Here is a 22500-nt window from a genome sequence, read left to right as displayed (position 1 = left end):
AATATATATATATACGGTTGCAAGCGATATTATTCAACCCTCATTGCAAATCAGGTTTACTGGCAAAATGTACGGACCATTCTTTTGCCATATTTCTAACTTGCAGTCAAACGTGACACTCAACAAACCTCGCCAGTTCAGATGTGTCATGTGTTCTAGCTCAAGCACACCTGGTGCAACTAATGAAGCCCTTGATTAGTGAGACAACACCTGTTCTGCAGATCTGGGCTGTTCTGAGGGATTATATCGGGGGGGGGGGAATAATTTTGAAACTGCAGAAGTCATTAAAAGTTTAATTTTCAGTTAAATTTGGGGAAACCACTTGAAACATTTGTTGTGTTGAGCCATTTCAATTACTTTTGTTTGATTTGTTCATTGCAAACAGCTGAAAGTCTGTCAATTTTGCCAATAAACCTGATTTGCAATGAGGGTTGAAGCATTTTGATTGCAACTGTATATATAACTTATTTCAGTGTCCCTTGTTATTTACCACAAAAACAAAAATGAAGGGGGATGGAATTTAAAAAAATATATATTTTTGTACTCTGTTTTAAATTTAATTTTGCATGTCTAATTAATTGAAATCATGAAACATACAATTTAACAACAATTTATTAAAAGTTTAAAAAATTTCATTATGTCTAATGATTATTAAATGAAATTAAAAATTAAATGTCTTCGTTTATTTTTTTATAACTTTAACTAGTTTTTATTATTTATTTCAATTTTAGTTTTTCGTTATTTTAGTTCAAGTAAAAAAAAAAAAAAAAGTTTAAATAAAAATGTTGCTTTGGCAACTAGCTGTAATAAAATTAAATAAATAAAAATTCACTTAACGTTGAAAAAACAAATTAAAATGTTTTTAATAGTTTTATTTGACTATAATAAGTGTACCTTGAGGACGCAGCCTTTCTTCACTCCGTACGCCTCTCTGAGCAGGTCGAAGTTCGTACGAGCGATTTCAACGTTCTTCATACACCCGACAAAAGAGCGAGCGACAACCTGCCTCCTGCGAAGATCCAAAGAAGAGTTGCATTTAAAGACAAATTATTTTAAACATTTAAACACATGATGCAACTCCAGCATGTCTTGAGAGGCTGGTCTCACCTGATTGGTCGAGAGGCTGGTAATCCACCGATGTAAATGGGGTCGAGGTCAGAGCGATTGAGGTCAGAGGCCGAGCCCGGTGACTCCGCCTCCATGACCTCTCTCTCGGACGGGTTATCAGCGGCCATCACAGATAAATGCCCTGCGGACAGAGCAGATGTTAACTCAAAATGACCCGAAGCCCTAAAATTATACTATTTTAAATTATAGCTTATTTTATTACATTTTGATCATATTTTTTTCTATTTTTTAAAGCAATTTCTTTGGAGATATTTTGTTATTTTTTATTTTATTTACCTTTAAATTACTAGATTTGATCAATAAATAATAAATAAATAGTCATTTAAGCACATTCCTCACATTCTTTCAACAAATTCAAAATAACTCAAAATTTCATGCATAACCTTTTTAATTCAGCTCTAAATATCTTACATTGGGGGTCTTTGCTGACCTCTTGTGGAAATAAAATAATAAAACATGATAATGTTCATGGTTCAAGTGCGGCTAAAGTCCTGAGGTCTTGGACCCCTCTGATGAACACTAAAAAGATTTTATCTTTTTTATCTTTTTTTTTAGAGTCAAAATGACCCGGGGGAAGGATGAGGGTTCAACAACTAATCAATAAGAATGGAGAATAAAACGGCACCTTTGCGCTTGTTCCTCTGCAGGGCGATTCTGTACCAGGATCCGGTGTTGTATGTTCTGTTCGAGGTCATGGTGAGTGCGCCTGAGCCCAGTTCAAAGGTCAGGTGAACCTTCCCTTCCACCAGCTCGACGGACAGAAAGTCCCTCTACAAGCACAGAGGACAAACATGAGGGATGAACGAAATTGTGATTAGCTGAGGTGACGTGACGCTAACAGACAGCAGACAAACGGCTAGCAGTGACATCAGCGGCAATCCACCTGTCACTCAAGTGGCCACGCCCTTAATTATGCAGAACTTTAAGGCTTAATATAATTTAAACGGATGAGTTATAAAAAAAATCCCCCCCTCACAGTCGTCATGAAGGGCAACATTAGCTTTATAGACCAAAACCACTTTTTGCACCAAACTGTAAACATGTGTTTCTCTGCTGTAAAGTTGGGCATTTTAACATGCGTGTCTATGGGATTGAGTCTCTTCTGCAGCCGGCCTCTAGTGGCCAGTGGATGAACTGCAGGTTAACTCACTTCAGTGTTGCATTAAAGAGAGAGACGGGCAGTGTTGTGTGTAACTTATTACAAGTAACTTGAGTTATGTAATCAGATTACTTTTTCAAGTAACTAGTAAAGTAACGCATTACTTTTAAAATTTACGACAAAATATCTGAGTTAGTTTTTCAAATAAGTAACACTAGTTACTTTGTTTTCCCATTTATTGACTGACAGCTCTCTTGTCCTCATGTGGAGACAAATCGAAGTGCAGAGGTGTTCAATATTCCTCAAAATGACTAAAATCTGTGAAATGCAGAATCAGAATACTATGCAAACCTCTAATAACTAAATATGTTAAATAAAACATAACTTTTTATGCATTTAATCTCACTTTATCGACCTATGTACTCGCTTCTGACCTTCGATGATTCAGTTAAACCATAAGCAAAAAGTTTTTACTGATAAAGTGTTAAACTTGTTTCTCCTGCATCTTCCGTTATCCTGAATATCAGCAGAAAGGTTTGCTTGAGCTGTACTCTACTGTAATCCACCTTTACTGTACAGTAATCATCATTTCCTTCAGCCTGAGGATTATTATATCACTTTTGCTGTGAAAGGGTCTTTACATTTGCCCAAAAATATCACTTTTTCCCCCACACTGGAGACGGGAACGTACCGTGCCGTTGGAGGCGAGATACAGCATCAGGCCGTTGGGAGAAAGCGTTCTGAAGAACATGACGGCGCTGGTGGACATGGAGCGCAGAGACTTCTGGACCACAGAGAACCCGCTGCCGTCGAAGTGGAACGAAGTGTCTTCAGTGCGGGGACTGGAACAGGGAAGAGCTCAGAGTTCAGCCGCTGGTGAAGAGCGTCAGTGTGTGTGTGTGTGTGTGTGTGTGTGTGTGTGAGTGTGTGTGTGTGTGAGTGTGTGAGTGTCAGTGTGTGTGTGTGTGTGTGTGTGTGTGTGTGTGTGTGTGTGTGTGTGTGAGTGTGTGTGTGTGAGAGTGTCAGTGTGTGTGTGTGTGTGTGTGTGTGTGTGTGTGTGTGTGTGTGTGTGTGTGAGTGTGTGTGTGTGTGTGTGTGTGTGTGTGTGTGTGAGCGTCAGTGTGTGTGTGTGAGTGCGTGTGTGTGTGTGTGAGAGTGTGTGTGTGTGTGAGAGTGTCAATGTGTGTGTGTGAGTGTCAGTGTGTGTGTGTGTGTGTGTGTGTGTGTGTGTGTGTGTGTGTGTGTGTGTGAGTGTGTGTGTGTGTGTGAGTGTGTGTGTGTGTGTGTGTGTTTCACCTCATGAAGCAGCCGCCACACTCGCCCTGTCTCTCCGCGTAGTTCCACAAGCCGATGTTGTTCTCGTTGAGCGCCGCTTCGCCCATGCAGCCTCTGAACTGGGTCGCTCTCACCGCTGGGGGTTTCTGGGAAACACAACACATGTTAATGGGGTCATAAAGGTGTTGTTTTAATGTTCAGTGAGGTTACCAAAACAAATCATAAATGTGTGTGTCAAGTCGAGTCAGCTTTATTTATACAGCGCTTTTAACAACACAGAGTTTCAGAGCAGCTTTACAGAGATAACAGGACAATAATGCAGCAAAGTTTGTGTCTAGAAGAAAATAGCGTCACAGTTCAGCTTAAGGAAGTTCAGTGATGGTTCATTATTGTTGTAAAAAAGTTATTAATTTAGTTCATTTATATATATATATATAGCCGCTCTGGAGTAAACCGTGATGTCATCGCCCAGCTCAGTTCAGTTCTTGTATAATAGTGTCAATGCAGGAGATCAATCATATTGATGAATATTAAATTAAATGTTAAATTGAATGTACCCAACTAAGCAAGCCAAGCCGATGGCAACAAGGTGGAAAAAAGGCGACTGTGTCGAGTGTGTGTGTGTGTGTGAAGCGTCTCACCTTGACCTGAGCGCCGAGTCCCCCGACGAACACCCGTGTGGATCCGCTGACGTCCATGACGGTGGAGGAACCGGACGCTGAGATCTTCACGGCGGGAAGCGGATCCGAGTCCGTCTGCTGGACGCTGAGGGTCCCGTGTCTCCCGAACCTGCATCAACACACACACACACACACATCAGTGTTCCTCACTCAAAGGAAGAGCTCAAACACCTGAGATCAGCGCTGAGAGTCACACACACACCGTGTCGCATTGATCCGGTGCCACTTGTCGTTGTTGATGTGAACGCCGGGATACTCCAGTCTGGTGTGTCCTGAGCCAGTGTCCCAGAGGAACGACACCTTCCCATGACGCATTTCCAGAGCCATGAAATCCTCCTGATGGGGATTTAAACACTGATGAGACTTTAAACATTGACATATTCATACAAACATACTGCATGCATTAATAACTCTGAAACCATAAATGTTGTTAGCCATAAATAAGTGTTTTGTCTTTGATGGGCCGCTTAAAGTAACACAAAATCATGCAAATAAATACACACAGATATCAAAAGTCAGCTGGGTTATTATCATTAACTAAAACTATTAAAAAACTTTTTTACTGAAATAAAACCAAGATAATCCACAAAAATAAATATTAGATTCAAATCAGAAATGTTATCATGGCAACACTGACATAAGTGAAGTCATAGAAATTATTAACTGGAAATGAATAAAAACTAAAACCACAGTTTCAATTTTCCAACTTAAACTGAGATAAAAAACAAAAAAAAACTAAATAGTACTATAAAAAAAGACAAATGTACTAAAGCTTAAACTAAAGTGATGAATACGAGCATGAATAAGAGCGATGCCGGTGTGTGTGTAGCGGGTGACGTATGCCGGTGTGTGTGTAGCGGGTGACGTACGCCGGCGCCGCCGCCCATGTAGAAGAGCAGGTTGTCCGGCTCGGAGGTCTTCATGGTCAGCGTGAGTGTGTTGAAGTTGCTGGACGTCACCTCAGGTCTGTACGCTCTCACACACCCCCGCTCAGCCGACACCGCCACTTTAATCTGCAAACATCAGAGCGTGAGTGTGAGTGTGATGGGAGTGTGTGTGTGTGTGTGTGAGCGTGAGTGAGTGTGTGAGTGTGAGAGGTCACATGACGCGAGACTCACCGAAGCCGCCTGTTTGCGGGCCTGATTGATCAGTTCTCTGATGTCCGACAGGTTTCTGCTCAGGGTTTCTCCCAGAGTCTGCAGAGGCTTCAGCCGCTCGAACAGCCGCTCCGCCTTCAGGTGAGCCTCGTCCAGGCGGGATGAGGCGGCGCTGGCTGAGGGCGAGAGACGCGCGTCACTTAATGTTATTTATACAGATACATTGATGTTATTTATTTATATCTTATGCTATTTATATTTATACATCATTCAGGACATTTAGAGAACATTCAAAAGTAACATTCCCATAATGTTTGAAGAATGATACAATGGAATGTTTCACATTTCTCTGATCAGCTGACACACACACACACACACACACACACACACACACACACACTCACACACACACACACACTGGATCTCTCACCGGTCTCCTGTGAGTCTCTGATCATCTGACACACACACACACACACACACACACACACACACACACACACACACACACACACACTCACACACACACACACACTGGATCTCTCACCGGTCTCCTGTGAGTCTCTGATCATCTGACACACACACACACACACACACACACACACACACACACACACACACTGGATCTCTCACCGGTCTCCTGTGAGTCTCTGATCATCTGACACACACACACACACACACACACACACACACTCACACACACACACACACTGGATCTCTCACCGGTCTCCTGTGAGTCTCTGATCATCTGACACACACACACACACACACACACACACACACACACACACACACACACACTCACACACACACACACACTGGATCTCTCACCGGTCTCCTGTGAGTCTCTGATCATCTGACACACACACACACACACACACACACACACACACACACACACACACAGACACACTGGATCTCTCACCGGTCTCCTGTGAGTCTCTGATCAGCTGACACACACACACACACACACACACACACACACACACACACACACTGGATCTCTCACCGGTCTCCTGTGAGTCTCTGATCAGCTGACACACACACACACACACACACACACTGGATCTCTCACCTGTGAGTCTCTGATCAGCTGACACACACACACACACACACACACACTGGATCTCTCACCGGTCTCCTGTGAGTCTCTGATCAGCTGACACACACACACACACACACACACACACACACACACACACACTGGATCTCTCACCGGTCTCCTGTGAGTCTCTGATCAGCTGACACACACACACACACACACACACACACACACACACTGGATCTCTCACCGGTCTCCTGTGAGTCTCTGATCAGCTGACACACACACACACACACACACACACACACACACACACACACACTGGATCTCTCACCGGTCTCCTGTGAGTCTCTGATCAGCTGACACACACACACACACACACACACACACACACACACACACACACACTGGATCTCTCACCGGTCTCCTGTGAGTCTCTGATCAGCTGACACACACACACACACACACACACACACACACTGGATCTCTCACCGGTCTCCTGTGAGTCTCTGATCAGCTGACACACACACACACACACACACACACACACTGGATCTCTCACCGGTCTCCTGTGAGTCTCTGATCAGCTGACACACACACACACACACTGGATCTCTCACCGGTCTCCTGTGAGTCTCTGATCAGCTGACACACACACACACACACACACACACACACACTGGATCTCTCACCGGTCTCCTGTGAGTCTCTGATCAGCTGACACACACACACACACACTGGATCTCTCACCGGTCTCCTGTGAGTCTCTGATCAGCTGACACACACACACACACACACACACACACACACTGGATCTCTCACCGGTCTCCTGTGAGTCTCTGATCAGCTGACACACACACACACACACTGGATCTCTCACCGGTCTCCTGTGAGTCTCTGATCAGCTGACACACACACACACACACACACACAAACACACTGGATCTCTCACCGGTCTCCTGTGAGTCTCTGATCAGCTGACACACACACACACACACTGGATCTCTCACCGGTCTCCTGTGAGTCTCTGATCAGCTGACACACACACACACACACACACACACACACACTGGATCTCTCACCGGTCTCCTGTGAGTCTCTGATCAGCTGACACACACACACACACACTGGATCTCTCACCGGTCTCCTGTGAGTCTCTGATCAGCTGACACACACACACACACACTGGATCTCTCACCGGTCTCCTGTGAGTCTCTGATCAGCTGACACACACACACACACACTGGATCTCTCACCGGTCTCCTGTGAGTCTCTGATCAGCTGACACACACACACACACACACACACACACACACACACACACACACACACACACACACACACACACACACACTGGATCTCTCACCGGTCTCCTGTGAGTCTCTGATCAGCTGACACACACACACACACACACACACACACACACACACACTGGATCTCTCACCGGTCTCCTGTGAGTCTCTGATCAGCTGACACACACACACACACACACACACACACTGGATCTCTCACCGGTCTCCTGTGAGTCTCTGATCAGCTGACACACACACACACACACACACACACACTGGATCTCTCACCGGTCTCCTGTGAGTCTCTGATCAGCTGACACACACACACACACACACACACACTGGATCTCTCACCGGTCTCCTGTGAGTCTCTGATCAGCTGACACACACACACACACACACACACACACACTGGATCTCTCACCGGTCTCCTGTGAGTCTCTGATCAGCTGACACACACACACACACACACACACACACACACACACACACACTGGATCTCTCACCGGTCTCCTGTGAGTCTCTGATCAGCTGACACACACACACACACACACACACACACACACACACACACACACACACACACACTGGATCTCTCACCGGTCTCCTGTGAGTCTCTGATCAGCTGACACACACACACACACACACACACACACACACACACACACACACACACACACACTGGATCTCTCACCGGTCTCCTGTGAGTCTCTGATCAGCTGACACACACACACACACACACACACACACACACACACACACACACTGGATCTCTCACCGGTCTCCTGTGAGTCTCTGATCAGCTGACACACACACTCACACACACACACACACACTGGATCTCTCACCGGTCTCCTGTGAGTCTCTGATCAGCTGACACACACACACACACACTGGATCTCTCACCGGTCTCCTGTGAGTCTCTGATCAGCTGACACACACACACACACACACACACACTGGATCTCTCACCGGTCTCCTGTGAGTCTCTGATCAGCTGACACACACACTCACACACACACACACACACACACACACACACACACTGGATCTCTCACCGGTCTCCTGTGAGTCTCTGATCATCTGGATGCTGCTCCTGCTGCTGCTGTTCACGGACTCGACCGCAGAGAACGACTCGTCCAGCTTCACACGGTAGTCCTGCAGACGCTCCAGCGCTCTCTGTAGAGTGGCGTTCACCGCCTCGGCCTGTTGCTTCGCCTCGAGGATCTCATCTCTGCTGCCTGAGAGAGAGAAACACCTGATTTACCACAGAACAGGGAACCTTCTGGAAGATACTCTCAGAGTCATGGACAAACGCTCTTCCAGCAACGCTAATAAAACGTTTATTCTATATATAAATAAAACTGTTCTCAAAACATTATTTATACATCATTCATGGATTTATACATCATTCATCGTTTTTTAAATGTTACCACTTGTTTCAGAACGTTCAGAGAACATTCAAAAGTAACATTCACATAATGTTTGAGGAATGATACAATGTAATGTTTCCTGAACGTTCACACAACCAAGAAAAAACGTTTTGAAGATTAAAAAAAGTTCTGAAAACATTCAGAAATAACATTTTTATAACTTAAAGGGAACGTTGGCGAACCGTTCTCATGGTGCATTTTTGTCAGCTGGATTACAGACAGACAGACACACACACACACACACACACACGAACGCATATACTGATCCGTGTCACGTACCGTTCGGCAGGTTTCTCAGGACACTGAGGGCTTCTGGGAGCAGATGAGTGAAGTTCTGAACATTCGCTCTAACTCGACTCAACCTGCTAGTTACTTCAGTGACGTTAAACACCAGCCCTGGAACACACACACACACACACACACACACACACCAATACATCAGAGTGTGAGTCGACAGCTTTACACTTCTTTCAGGTCTACAGTCATTACTTCTTAGCGTTAGCTAAACCACGAGTGTGTTTCACCTGCAGTGAGTGTGTCCAGGGCTCCGCTGGCGTCCAGAATCTCCTCGCCCGCCTGACGCGCCCTCGTCCCCTGCGCAGTGAGCGAGTGCTCCGACGTCTGGCAGAGAACAGGCCAATCAGCATCACGTTACAATATCATTCTGCATTTTCAACAACTTTTGAAGATGTATAGCAGCGATTCCCAAACCTTTTTCCCAGTCGAATCACTTGGACGTAAAATATTCACCATTTTAAGTAAATATTTTAATAATTTAACAACAAATTAGCATTTTTGTGGAAACATGACATGCAAGCAAACAGATAAAATATATAATCTTTTTTTAGCGGTTTTTTTTTATTCAAATAATGTATACAGGCCAAAATTGTATTATTTATTATATATACCGGTAATATTATAATATATTTAAATTAATGAAAGTAGATTTAGTTTTAAACAACAACCCTGGTTTTAGGTAGCCTGGTTCTACCAGACTCTCGTACATTTAATTTGTACAGAGAGTCTGGCCTCTCTCCATTGAGAAACGTTTACTTCCTTGTAGGCGGGTTCTCTGTTAAAGTTCAAAACTATTGGATCTGCCCAGAGTCACTCAGGATCTGCCATAGCCAATCGCTAACGTGTGGTCGTAACGTATGTCATGCGCCGAAACCGGCCGGAAACAACAAGTCCGAATGATCAGAGGATTATGTTTAGAATAAGATGTCTGTCTTTTATAAAGTTTATAAAGCGACGAGAATACGTTTTGTGCGCAAGAACAAACAAAAATAACGACTTTATTCCACTATTCATTTCCTTCTCTCTGTGCCTCGAGTCTTTTCACGTAGTTTGATAGAGCAGCGCGTCGGTGTTGTACGTCACACGTAGGCTCACTATTGGCCGACGCTAGTCATGTGTGTGATCACATCAACGTCATCGTTCTCAGCCACTCCCTCTGTTCGCTGATTGGTCCTACAAAAAATTTATTTCTGGAAACCTAAGAATATACAGCAGTCCCAGACGTAGTACTGAAGGAAAATGAAATTGAGCGGAAGTGCGTAGGAGGGCGCAGCCAGGCTAGGTTTTAGGTGCATTACTTTGAGATTAATATAAAATATATATATAAAAAAATCATAAATAAATATAAATAATATAAATATAAATATAAATATAAATAATTTCAGCTTTATTTCAATTAATAAAAACGTTTACTAGTTTTAGGTAATAATAACCCTGGTTTTATGTGCATTACTCTTAAAAAAAAAAAAAAAGTTTTTAAATTAAATTAAAAAAAATGTAAATAAATAAAATAAAATATTTTTTAGTGTTTTATTTTGATTAAAATAATGTATCCAGGCCAAAAATTATTATTTTTTATTTTACTGTTACATCCAATTTCATTAATTATTAGCTCATTTGTGAAACCTCCCTGTACGCTTTGATTGGTGGACGTACCAGATTGAGGGCGGAGCTTGCGCTGTGATTGGCGGCGTGAGCCAGATCTCCCGCCATCTGAATATTGTCTCTGATGTTGCTGTTGGTCTGACTGACGCTGGTTGCGTTTACTGATGCAGATCTGACCTCGGATAGAGAACTGACCGCAAAAAGAAAGATATCGAGTTATTTACAATACCAACAATATATATATATATGATACGTTCTGTGGGACTTTTAGCGTGTGACGCACCTGTTAAGGGCTTGTGCCTGTTTGCTGAGGGCTTGCGCGTGATCCTCGGCCCGATACACCAGCTGTAGGGCGTCTCTTTTGGTCAAATCCATCACTAAAGTGTCCACATGCTTCCTGAGATTCACACTCCAGCCTTCCAGATGGTTCTTCATCTCATCCAGAGTCTGGAACGACAAACGCATCATCTGGGATCACATTCACCGTGCCATATATGTGTCATAATCACATTCACCGTGCCTTATGTGTGTTATAATCACATTCACCATGCCGTATATGTGTCATAATCACATTCACCGTGCCATATATGTGTCATAATCACATTCACCGTGCCTTATGTGTGTTATAATCACATTCACCGTGCCATATATGTGTCATAATCACATTCACCGTGCCTTATGTGTGTTATAATCACATTCACCGTGCCTTATATGTGTTATAATCACATTCATCGTGCCGTATATGTGTTATATGAGGTAGAAACGTCACTTACATCCGTCCCGTTGTCCATGTTTTCCGCTATTTTGAGGGCATCAGTCAGCAGGTCTTGAGCTTCCTGTACTTGTGTTTCTACTTCCTGGTTCAGATTGTTGACATTGCTGCTGGAGATCTGGAGAAAGAGATTTTTTTAATGTCTCTCTGCTCATCAATTTGATCAAAACTAAAGTAAAAATTGTGAAATATTATTGCAATGTTTTCTATGTGAATATAAAGTAAAGTGTGGACACTGAAGACTGGAGTAATGATGCTGAAAATTCAGCTTTTAATCACAGGAATAAATTACACTTTACTGTATATTCACATAGAAAACAGATGATTTACATTCCAATAATATTTCACTGTTTTTGCAGTATTTCTGATCAAATAAACGCAGCCCTGGTGAGCAGGAGAGAGGATTGTGTGTGTTTCTGCTGGAGACTCACCGTGAGCTGACTCCGGATGATCCGGATCTGCTCCGTCAAGCGTCGGCTCTGGTTATTGAGGCTCTCGCTCGTGTTTATGATCTCCTGGATCTGCAGGATCTGATGCTCGAATCTTCTGAGTGTTGAGGAGACGTTCTCCAGTCTGAACTGGTTCTGTCCGAGCGGATGCTTAATCTCCTCCTGAACCCTCCGCAGAACAGACACTGCAGAACTGAACACACACATAGTTAATGCGCTGTGAACTAACATGAACAAACAATGAACAGCTTAACATTAACAAAGATTAAAAACTGATGTAACAAATGTATTGCTCACTGCTAGTTTGTGTTAGTAAATACATTAACTGATGTTAACTAATGAACCTTATTGTAAAGTGTTACGGAAACGTTAGACGTATGTGTGTTTGCGCAGACGAGTGTGTGTGTGTGTGTCGTACCTGAGTTCGCGCTGCGCAGTCGCACTGCAGTGTGTCAGACTGAAGATCCTGATCTTCTCCAGCGTCGTGTTCATCTCCTCCATCAGGAACGTGTCGTTCACTTCATCAAGATCATCGTCCACCGTCACGTTCACAGAACGAACCTGCTCCATCAGGCCTGGACCAATCACAGAGCAGCAGCGGTGAGCACAGCAGCCAATCACAGACCAGCAGCGGTGAGCACAGCAACCAATCACAGACCAGCAATGGTGAGCACAGCAGCCAATCACAGACCAGCAACGGTGAGCACAGCAGCCAATCAAATCATGATCTTATCAACCGAGCAACTGAGCATCTAAAATAGATATTTATTTACTTATTTAGATGGATTGAATCTGCCATTCTAGTATTATTTGTGTACTATTATAATATTTATTAATATTTTGAATTATCTTTCATTTTTATATTTTCATTTTTAAAGTTTGTTAAGTTTTATTTTATATGATTAAATTCATTAAATGAAAATGTTTTATTTAAATAGTTTTAGTTAATTATAACAATACTGGTTTTAGGTGCATTGCTCTTTGAGACTAATTTAAATAAAATGAAAATAAATAAATAATTTTAGCTTCATTTAAATTAATGAATATATTTTTCATAGTTTTAGTTTTAAACAACAACCCTGGTTTTAGGTGCATTACTCTGAGATTAATATAAATAAAATATAAATAAATAAATCATAAATGAATATATATAAATAAATAATTTCAGCTTTATCTAAATTAATTTAAAAAAAAAGTTTAATAGTTTTATTTTAGGTAATAATAACCCTGGATTTAGGTGCATTACTCTTCAAAATAAAATAAAATAATAAAATAATTGAGATCAGCTTTCTTTGGTTACCGTGGACAGCAGAGTGAGTGTTTCTGATGAGCTCCAGCAACCGTTGGCCCAGCGTGAGCTTCTCCTCAGAGTTCAGCAGCACCGCTTCACTGCCGTCAAACACACTCTGGACCTGCACACACACACACACACACACTGAGCATCAGCATCAGTCTCCCGTCGCCATGGTTACCGTGAGGAGGGATGCGAGCGCACCTGTTGCTGCAGGTCAGTGATGTCATCGCTCAGGTGTCTCAAGCTTCGCTCTCCTGCAGTCAGGTGATAATCTGGGCTCTGATCCCACGACATCAAACTCTGGAAATGAGGTTTACATATGAGGTATTCATGCATGCAGTGTTACATGAGTGAAGGTTTATGCAGGCTGGGTCACGTGACTGACCTTGACCTCTCGGGTCTGGTTCTCCAGGGTCATGAGCTGGCTGTAGGGGGCGATGATGACACCCGACAGGTTTAGAGACGCGACTGACCCGTCTAAAGAGTCCAGATCGTCCAACAGCAGTCCTGTGCATCCGTCATCACACGCTGAAGAGACACGAGCTGGTCATCACACTGACACACTCAACACTGAACTCAACTGAGCTGAGCTGAATCCACACTGAACTGAATCAACACTGAACTCAACTGAGCTGAGCTGAATCAACACTGAACTGAACTGAGCTGAATCAACACTGAACTGAACTGAATCAACACTGAACTGAACTGAGCTGAGCTGAATCAACACTGAACTGAACTGAATCAACACTGAACTGAATCAACACTGAACTGAACTGAGCTGAAAAACGTAAAAAATTGAATTCGTTTCATAATTGATATTGACATTGACACTGTTACTGAACTAAACTAAATCAACACTGAACTGAATCAACACTGAACTGAACTGAGCTGAGCTGAATCAACACTGAACTGAATCAACACTGAACTCAACTGAGCTGAGCTGAATCAACACTGAACTGAACTGAATCAACACTGAACTGAACTGAGCTGAATCAACACTGAACTCAACTGAGCTGAATCAACACTGAACTGAATCAACTCTGAACTGAACTGAATCAACACTGAACTGAACTGAGCTGAATCAACACTGAACTCAACTGAGCTGAATCAACACTGAACTGAATCAACTCTGAACTGAACTGAGCTGAATCAACACTGAACTGAACTGAATCAACACTGAACTCAACTGAGCTGAATCAACACTGAACTGAATCAACTCTGAACTGAACTGAATCAACACTGAACTGAACTGAGCTGAATCAACACTGAACTCAACTGAGCTGAATCAACACTGAACTGAATCAACTCTGAACTGAACTGAATCAACACTGAACTGAACTGAGCTGAATCAACACTGAACTCAACTGAGCTGAATCAACACTGAACTCAACTGAGCTGAATCAACACTGAACTGAATCAACACTGAACTGAACTGAGCTGAAAAACGTAAAAAATTGAATTCGTTTCATAATTGATATTGACATTGACACTGTTACTGAACTAAACTAAATCAACACTGAACTGAATTGAATAATTGATCAAGTTTGTAACATCGACACGGTTATTTTCCCGTTTATCACGGTGAAGCTGCACTGACACCATCTGTAGAAGTAACGCACACTTACACACACACTGCTCGCTGACCAGCACGTGTCTCTCCTCACACTGGTCACACAGATGACCTCTGACCCCGGGCTTGCACTCGCACCGGCCCGTGTGTCCGTCACACACACCGTGCACCGACCCGGTCCCGTTACACCGACACACTTGACACCGGCCGCCCGGCTCCGACGGGTCGCCATGGTAACCCACCGAACACCTGAGACGCGGAGAGAGCGTTAGCTACGGTTGGGGATCGCTTGAGTTTTAACGACTCTGCTTATCGATTCCGATATTAGTGTTATTATAGAGCAGGAATATTAGGCTGCTGTCACTTTAAGAGCTGCACGGATCCGATATACTGATACACATGAACACAGAAAACAGAGTCTCTCGCTTCAATGGTTTAAAGTCATATTGAAATTCGCACAGAGGAATCGAAATTACAATTTTATAACAAGTATCCGATTCCAGAATTGGAATTGATTTCGATTCCCAACCCTAGCGTTAGTGTACGAGTGTTTGTGTGTGTGTGTGTGTGTGTGCCGTAACGTCACATGACCTCACCTCTCACAGTAGCGGCCCTCGTATCCCTCCTCACAGCGGTCGCAGCGGAAATCTCCAGCGCCCTCTAACACACACGTGGCACTGAAGCTAAACACACACAAAACACACGTCACGCTGAAGCTAAACACACGCAAAACACACACGTCACGCTGAAGCTAAACACACACAAAACACACACGTCACGCTGAAGCTAAACACACGCAAAACACACACGTCACGCTGAAGCTAAACACGCAAAACATACATCACGCTGAAGCTAAACACACGCAAAACACACACGTCACGCTGAAGCTAAACACACGCAAAACATACGTCACGCTGAAGCTAAACACACGCAAAACACACACGTCACGCTGAAGCTAAACACACACAAAACATACGTCACGCTGAAGCTAAACACACGCAAAACACACACGTCACGCTGAAGCTAAACACACGCAAAACACACACGTCACGCTAAACACACACGTCACGCTGAAACTAAACACGCAAAACACACACGTCACGCTGAAGCTAAACACACGCAAAACACACACGTCACGCTAAACACACGTCACGCTGAAGCTAAACACACGCAAAACACACACGTCACGCTGAAGCTAAACACACGCAAAACACACACGTCACGCTGAAGCTAAACATACGCAAAACACACACGTCACGCTGAAGCTAAACACACGCAAAACACACACGTCACGCTGAAGCTAAACACACGCAAAACACACACGTCACGCTAAACACACACGTCACGCTGAAACTAAACACGCAAAACACACACGTCACGCTGAAGCTAAACACACGCAAAACACACACGTCACGCTGAAGCTAAATACACGCAAAACACACACGTCACGCTAAACACACGTCACGCTGAAGCTAAACACACGCAAAACACACACGTCACGCTAAACACACACGTCACGCTGAAGCTAAACACACGCAAAACACACACGTCACGCTAAACACACACGTCACGCAAAACACACACGTCACGCTGAAGCTAAACACACGCAAAACACACACGTCACGCTGAAGCTAAACACACGCAAAACACACACGTCACGCTAAACACACACGTCACGCTGAAGCTAAACACACGCAAAACACACACGTCACGCTAAACACACACGTCACACTGAAGCTAAAACACACGCAAAACACACACGTCACGCTGAAGCTAAACACACGCAAAACACACACGTCACACTGAAGCTAAAACACACGCAAAACACACACGTCACGCTGAAGCTAAACACACGCAAAACACACACGTCACACTGAAGCTAAAACACACGCAAAACACACACGTCACGCTGAAGCTAAACACACGCAAAACACACACGTCACGCTGAAGCTAAACACGCAAAACACACACGTCACGCTAAACACACACGTCATGCTGAAACTAAACACGCAAAACACACACGTCACGCTGAAGCTAAACACACGCAAAACACACACGTCACGCTAAACACACGTCACGCTGAAGCTAAACACACGCAAAACACACACGTCACGCTAAACACACACGAAACGCTGAAGCTAAACACACGCAAAACACACACGTCACGCTAAACACACACGTCACGCTGAAGCTAAACACACGCAAAACACACACGTCACGCTGAAGCTAAACACACGCAAAACACACACGTCACGCTGAAGCTAAACACACGCAAAACACACACGTCACGCTGAAGCTAAACACACACGTCACGCTGAAGCTAAACACACACTAAACACACACGTCACGCTGAAGCTAAACACACGCTAAACACACACGTCACGCTGAAGCTAAACACACGCTAAACACACACGTCACGCTGAAGCTAAACACACGCTAAACACACACGTCACGCTGAAGCTAAACACACACGTCACGAAACCACTGGTTTCCCACGACCTACACACAGCCGTAGTGTCATGTGACCTCACCTTTGACCCCGCAGTGGACAGGCACACAGCGAGCAGTCGCTGACCGAGCCCTGAACCTTCCCATAATGCCCTGCGGCGCACAGGTGACAGTGCTCTCCTGCGGTGTTGTGCTGGCAGCCCTGAACACACGGTTCATTAAGAGTGTGCCTGTATGATCAGTTGATGTGGATAAAGCGGTTTATTGATCTGGATTTGCTCACCATGCATTGGCCCGTCTCCAGGTCACATGACACACTGTGGTTGTTGCACCGGCACGGGACGCAGGGCCGGATGAGCGGCCGGTTTCGGCCCTTCATGTTGAGCTCGGACACGGCCTGCCGGTAATACCCCGGAGAACACTCCTGCAACACAGCATTCAGTTCAGTTTCAGCTCACATCTATTAGTGTAGCGCTTCACAACACACATCATCTCACAGCAGCTTTACAGAGTCCATATTACAGTTTACAGTGATCTGTTATCAGAGGAAAGTTATACATTTCAGAAATATACATATACAAAACCACAGTTAGCGAAGAAGGTATTAATTTAAACATCAGAACTGAACCGTAAGGGATGTGGAAGAGTCTCAGTCGAGCATTTTTATAAACATCAACAGGATCATCAAGTTAAGCCCGTTCACACCAATAACCATAACTGTATCAATATCGCCGTTTATTATAAGCGCTGCCGTTTGTCGTCTGTCGCTGTAAATGCTCGAGCTCTTTACACAGGATGGATTCTGATGTTTTCATCCTTCATCAGTGGGAAAAATCCTCCTGAAAGTGATTCCAACAATTTCTCTGTCATTATAATTGTAGTTGTGGACATAAAATCATTATATTTAGATTATTTAGAACTATATCATTATCGTTGTAGTTATCGTCCTTGGTGTGAACCGGCCTTTATTTATTTTATTTATATTTTATATATTAGATTGTCATTATATAATCAATTATTAATTTTATATTATTTATATATTTTTTTGTATGTTAAATTGTCATAATATAAGACAATATCATATATAAAATGTAAATGGCATATAAATAATATAAAATTAATAATATAATAATATACTATCAATTACTATTTACATATAATTTTATTTTATTTGTATATATTATATTGTCTAACATTAATAAAGATTTTTTGATTACTTATTTGTTTTTATTATTTGTTTTTTTGTATATTATATTGTCTTATAATATTATATTATATAAAATAATATAATACAATACAATATAATGTATGAAATCAAAGTAACAAAACTAATAATGCACTATTAATGATATATTATTTATATATATTACATTGTCTTATTATATATATATATATATATATAATATTTTATATTGATATTTAGAATTTTTTATAATAAAAGACAAGATAATGTATACAAAATAAATAGAATAAATATAAAATAATATACTATTAACTATTAATTATTATATTGTCATATTTTTAAATATAAATTTTATATTGATATTTTAAAATGTGTATATTATATTATAAAATGTATAATATAATAATTTTCTTAGTTTCTAAATTCAGATCAAGGACAGGAACTATTAGACCTATTTCCAGATGTATTATGAGTGACACTTGAGGGTTTGTGGCCGATGACCGTGAGTGTTTTCCCGGACCTGACACGAGAGTCCAGCGTATCCCAGTGGACACTCGCACGCCTCCACCAGTCGAGCCACTTCTCCTTCTGCTCCCTCGGGAACATCTTCCGCATCCAGAGACACTTCCATCGAGATGTTAGAGATCCTGGAGAGAGAAACATAGATTATTACTGCCTTCATTCATGTCTTATTAGGAGTGATTCATCATCATGTTATTCTGAGGGAACATCTTAGTGTAGTTGCTCCAACTATTCTCATCCTTCCCTCGGGACTTTTTGACCCGGAAAATATCCGTGTTCATCGGAGGGGTTCAAGACCCCAGACCTTCTGTCGCACTTGAACCACAAATACAAACAAAAGATTTTTATGGATTCGACGAGTTTTGTGGTTGAAATTTTAAAAAAGTAATAAATCCTGAAAAAGCAATGAATGGAATGTGAGGAATGCTTCAGTACACATAGAAAAACCTAAAAATTGTCAAAATTCAAACTAAAAATGCTAAAAGTTTACCAAAAACTGATTTTATATTGTCTACATGTGTATCTGAATGCATACTGAAGTTAAGCAGACTTTAGGACCCAGAGGAACAGCTCATATACTCCATATAGAGCTATAAGCGCATCTAGAGTCATGAAATATCATGTTATAATATTTATTTTCCACAAGAGGTCGGCAAAGACACTAATGTAAGATATTTAGAGCTGAATTAAAAGGGTTATGCATGAAATTGTGAGTTATTTTGAATTTAAGTTGAAAGAATGTGAGGAATGTGCTTAAATTATTATTTATTTATTATTTATTGATCAAATCTAGTAATTTAAAGGTAAATAAAAAAGTAAAAAAAATAAAAAAAATGTAATATATATATTATCAAAATGAAATAAAATAAGCTTTCTGGACAAAAACAAATTTAGTGTAATTTTAAGGCTTGGGGTCCACACACACACACACACACACACACACACTGACCGGCTCTGCTGCAGGCCTGAGCCGTACGAGGCTTTGATGATGACGTACTCCACGTTACTCAGCACAGACATGAAGTCGGCGTGGCTCACGGCTTCATCCGACACAGAGTTGAAGTACTTCCACTTGTGCTGCACACAAACAGGAGAAGCTGTGTCATATACCTGGATATTTATGAGCAATATCACACTCACAGCCATGAGAAATACCTCTAAATCAGACGGACCGCAGCTTTAATTCTGTGTGAAAAGTTTGTTTTATCAATAAATAAAACTTTCCATATATATTTTCTTTCAATAATTCAAGAACTTTTCAAGCACTTCTTCATAAAAACGGCTGTTTTCAAGGGTTTTCCAGGACTATTCAATTACTTCAATAATTGATACAAGATACTTCAATTTCAAAACGTACTTTAAAGGTGCAGTGTGTAATATTTAGGAGGATCTGTTGACAGAAATGTAATATCATATTCATAACTGTGTTTTCAGTGGTGTATGAAGACCTTACATAATGAACCGTAATGTGTTTATTAGCTTAGAATGAGGCATTTCTCTCTACACACACCGCAGCTCCGCTCACATCCACATGTTTCTACGGTGGCCCTGAACGGACAAATGCGTTTCATCACTATGTTGTTCTTCATGATAAGAAGCTTCAGCTAAAGTCAGCAAATAAACAATTCTAAATTTGTCTTTGTAAAGAAACCTCATTGTTTAACTGGCTACTCTCTGCTGACTCAGACGACGACATCACTTCCTGTCGGCCACCGTAACTTCTGTTGGGTGCAGTTCACAACCTCACCACTAGATGCTGCTAAAGATCACACACTGCACCTTTAAGCACCTTTACGAACCCTGGTGAGAGAGCGCTGGCTCTGTGACACAAGCGCGGTCCCGAAGTCATGTGATCAGACTCACCTCGGTCAGAGGCACTTCTTGTTCGGTGCGAACGCCGTTTAGCGGCGCGGGAGCGTCGGTGTAGATGACTAGCTTGCGCAGGTGTCCGCCCCTCATCAGAACCTGAGGCTCGTGATTGGCCAGTCCGACGCCGTCGAGAGCGAAGAACGCGATCGTGAAGGAGAGTCTTCCTCCGTACGACAGCAGCTGCGAGACACGAGGAGACCACACCTCACTCACACATGATCAGCAACACATCAGTTCACATGAGAAACTATGAAAAATACTTCGAAAGTAATCTTCAATCCTAGATAATTTCAACATTTACTAACGCATTATTAAAATCAAAAGTTGTACCTGTTAATATTATTTAATTGATCCGAACTAACATAAACTAAAAGATTAATAAATACTGTAACAAATGTATTGCATACATGGTATGCAAAGTATTTACATTTACATTTACATTTATTCATTTAGCTGACGCTTTTATCCAAAGCGACTTACAATTGCTATATGTCAGAGGTCGCACGCCTCTGGAGCAACTAGGGGTTAAGTGTCTTGCTCAGGGACACATTGGTGTCTCACAGTGGATTCGAACCCGGGTCTCTCACACCAAAGGCATGTGTCTTATCCATTGCGCCACACCACCCCCTTATTTCTGTGGGGTTAGTACCTCATTACCGCAACTCATTACCATGGTATTTCTGTGGGATTTGCAACTCATTACCATGGTATTTCTGTGGGATTTGCAACTCATTACCATGGTATTTCTGTGGGATTTGCAACTCATTACCATGGTATTTCTGTGGGATTTGTAACTCATTACCATGGTATTTCCATGGGATTTGTAACTCATTACCATGGTATTTCTGTTACCATGGTATTTCTGTGGGATTTGTAACTCATTACCATGGTATTTCTGTGGGATTTGTAACTCATTACCATGGTATTTCTGTGTGATTTGCAACTCATTACCATGGGATTTCTGTGGGATTTGTAACTCATTACCATGGTATTTCTGTGGGATTTGTAACTCATTACCATGGTATTTCTGTTACCATGGTATTTCTGTGGGATTTGTAACTCATTACCATGGTATTTCTGTGGGATTTGTAACTCATTACCATGGTATTTCTGTGGGATTTGCAACTCATTACCATGGTATTTCTGTGGGATTTGTAACTCATTACCATGGTATTTCTGTGGGGTTTGTACCTCATTACCATGGTATTTCTGTGGGATTTGTAACTCATTACCATGGTATTTCTGTGGGATTTGTAACTCATTACCATGGTATTTCTGTTACCATGGTATTTCTGTGGGATTTGTAACTCATTACCATGGTATTTCTGTGGGATTTGTAACTCATTACCATGGTATTTCTGTGGGATTTGCAACTCATTACCATGGTATTTCTGTGGGATTTGTAACTCATTACCATGGTATTTCTGTTACCGTGGTATTTCTGTGGG

At 42.2% G+C, this 22500-nt stretch overlaps 1 protein-coding gene across 1 annotated transcript in view; it reads right to left on the bottom strand.

The window, feature by feature from the left end:
* Nucleotides 1–22500, bottom strand: part of lama1 (laminin, alpha 1) — a 62005-nt gene that overhangs the window by 12772 nt on the left and 26733 nt on the right. The window contains exons 25-51 of the mRNA XM_084398307.1: nt 21047–21232; nt 20133–20260; nt 19182–19308; nt 17762–17902; nt 17562–17680; nt 15627–15713; nt 15086–15279; nt 13846–13988; nt 13662–13760; nt 13467–13578; nt 12585–12741; nt 12149–12359; nt 11719–11835; nt 11229–11392; nt 10997–11135; nt 9568–9664; nt 9323–9439; nt 8669–8851; nt 5301–5455; nt 5052–5195; nt 4385–4518; nt 4144–4291; nt 3524–3648; nt 2919–3069; nt 1754–1898; nt 1108–1249; nt 895–1009 (exon numbers count right to left, since the gene is read on the bottom strand). Of these exons, the coding sequence (XP_084254433.1) occupies nt 895–1009; nt 1108–1249; nt 1754–1898; nt 2919–3069; nt 3524–3648; nt 4144–4291; nt 4385–4518; nt 5052–5195; nt 5301–5455; nt 8669–8851; nt 9323–9439; nt 9568–9664; nt 10997–11135; nt 11229–11392; nt 11719–11835; nt 12149–12359; nt 12585–12741; nt 13467–13578; nt 13662–13760; nt 13846–13988; nt 15086–15279; nt 15627–15713; nt 17562–17680; nt 17762–17902; nt 19182–19308; nt 20133–20260; nt 21047–21232 (3780 nt within the window). The remainder of the gene's footprint in view (nt 1–894; nt 1010–1107; nt 1250–1753; nt 1899–2918; nt 3070–3523; nt 3649–4143; nt 4292–4384; nt 4519–5051; nt 5196–5300; nt 5456–8668; nt 8852–9322; nt 9440–9567; nt 9665–10996; nt 11136–11228; nt 11393–11718; nt 11836–12148; nt 12360–12584; nt 12742–13466; nt 13579–13661; nt 13761–13845; nt 13989–15085; nt 15280–15626; nt 15714–17561; nt 17681–17761; nt 17903–19181; nt 19309–20132; nt 20261–21046; nt 21233–22500) is intronic.

The sequence above is a fragment of the Rutilus rutilus genome, assembly GCF_951802725.1.
Source record: "Rutilus rutilus genome assembly, chromosome: 24".
NCBI classification, from domain to species: Eukaryota; Metazoa; Chordata; class Actinopteri; order Cypriniformes; family Leuciscidae; genus Rutilus; species Rutilus rutilus.
Note: the sequence above shows the minus strand (reverse complement) of the source record. Positions and strands in the feature narration are given on the sequence as shown.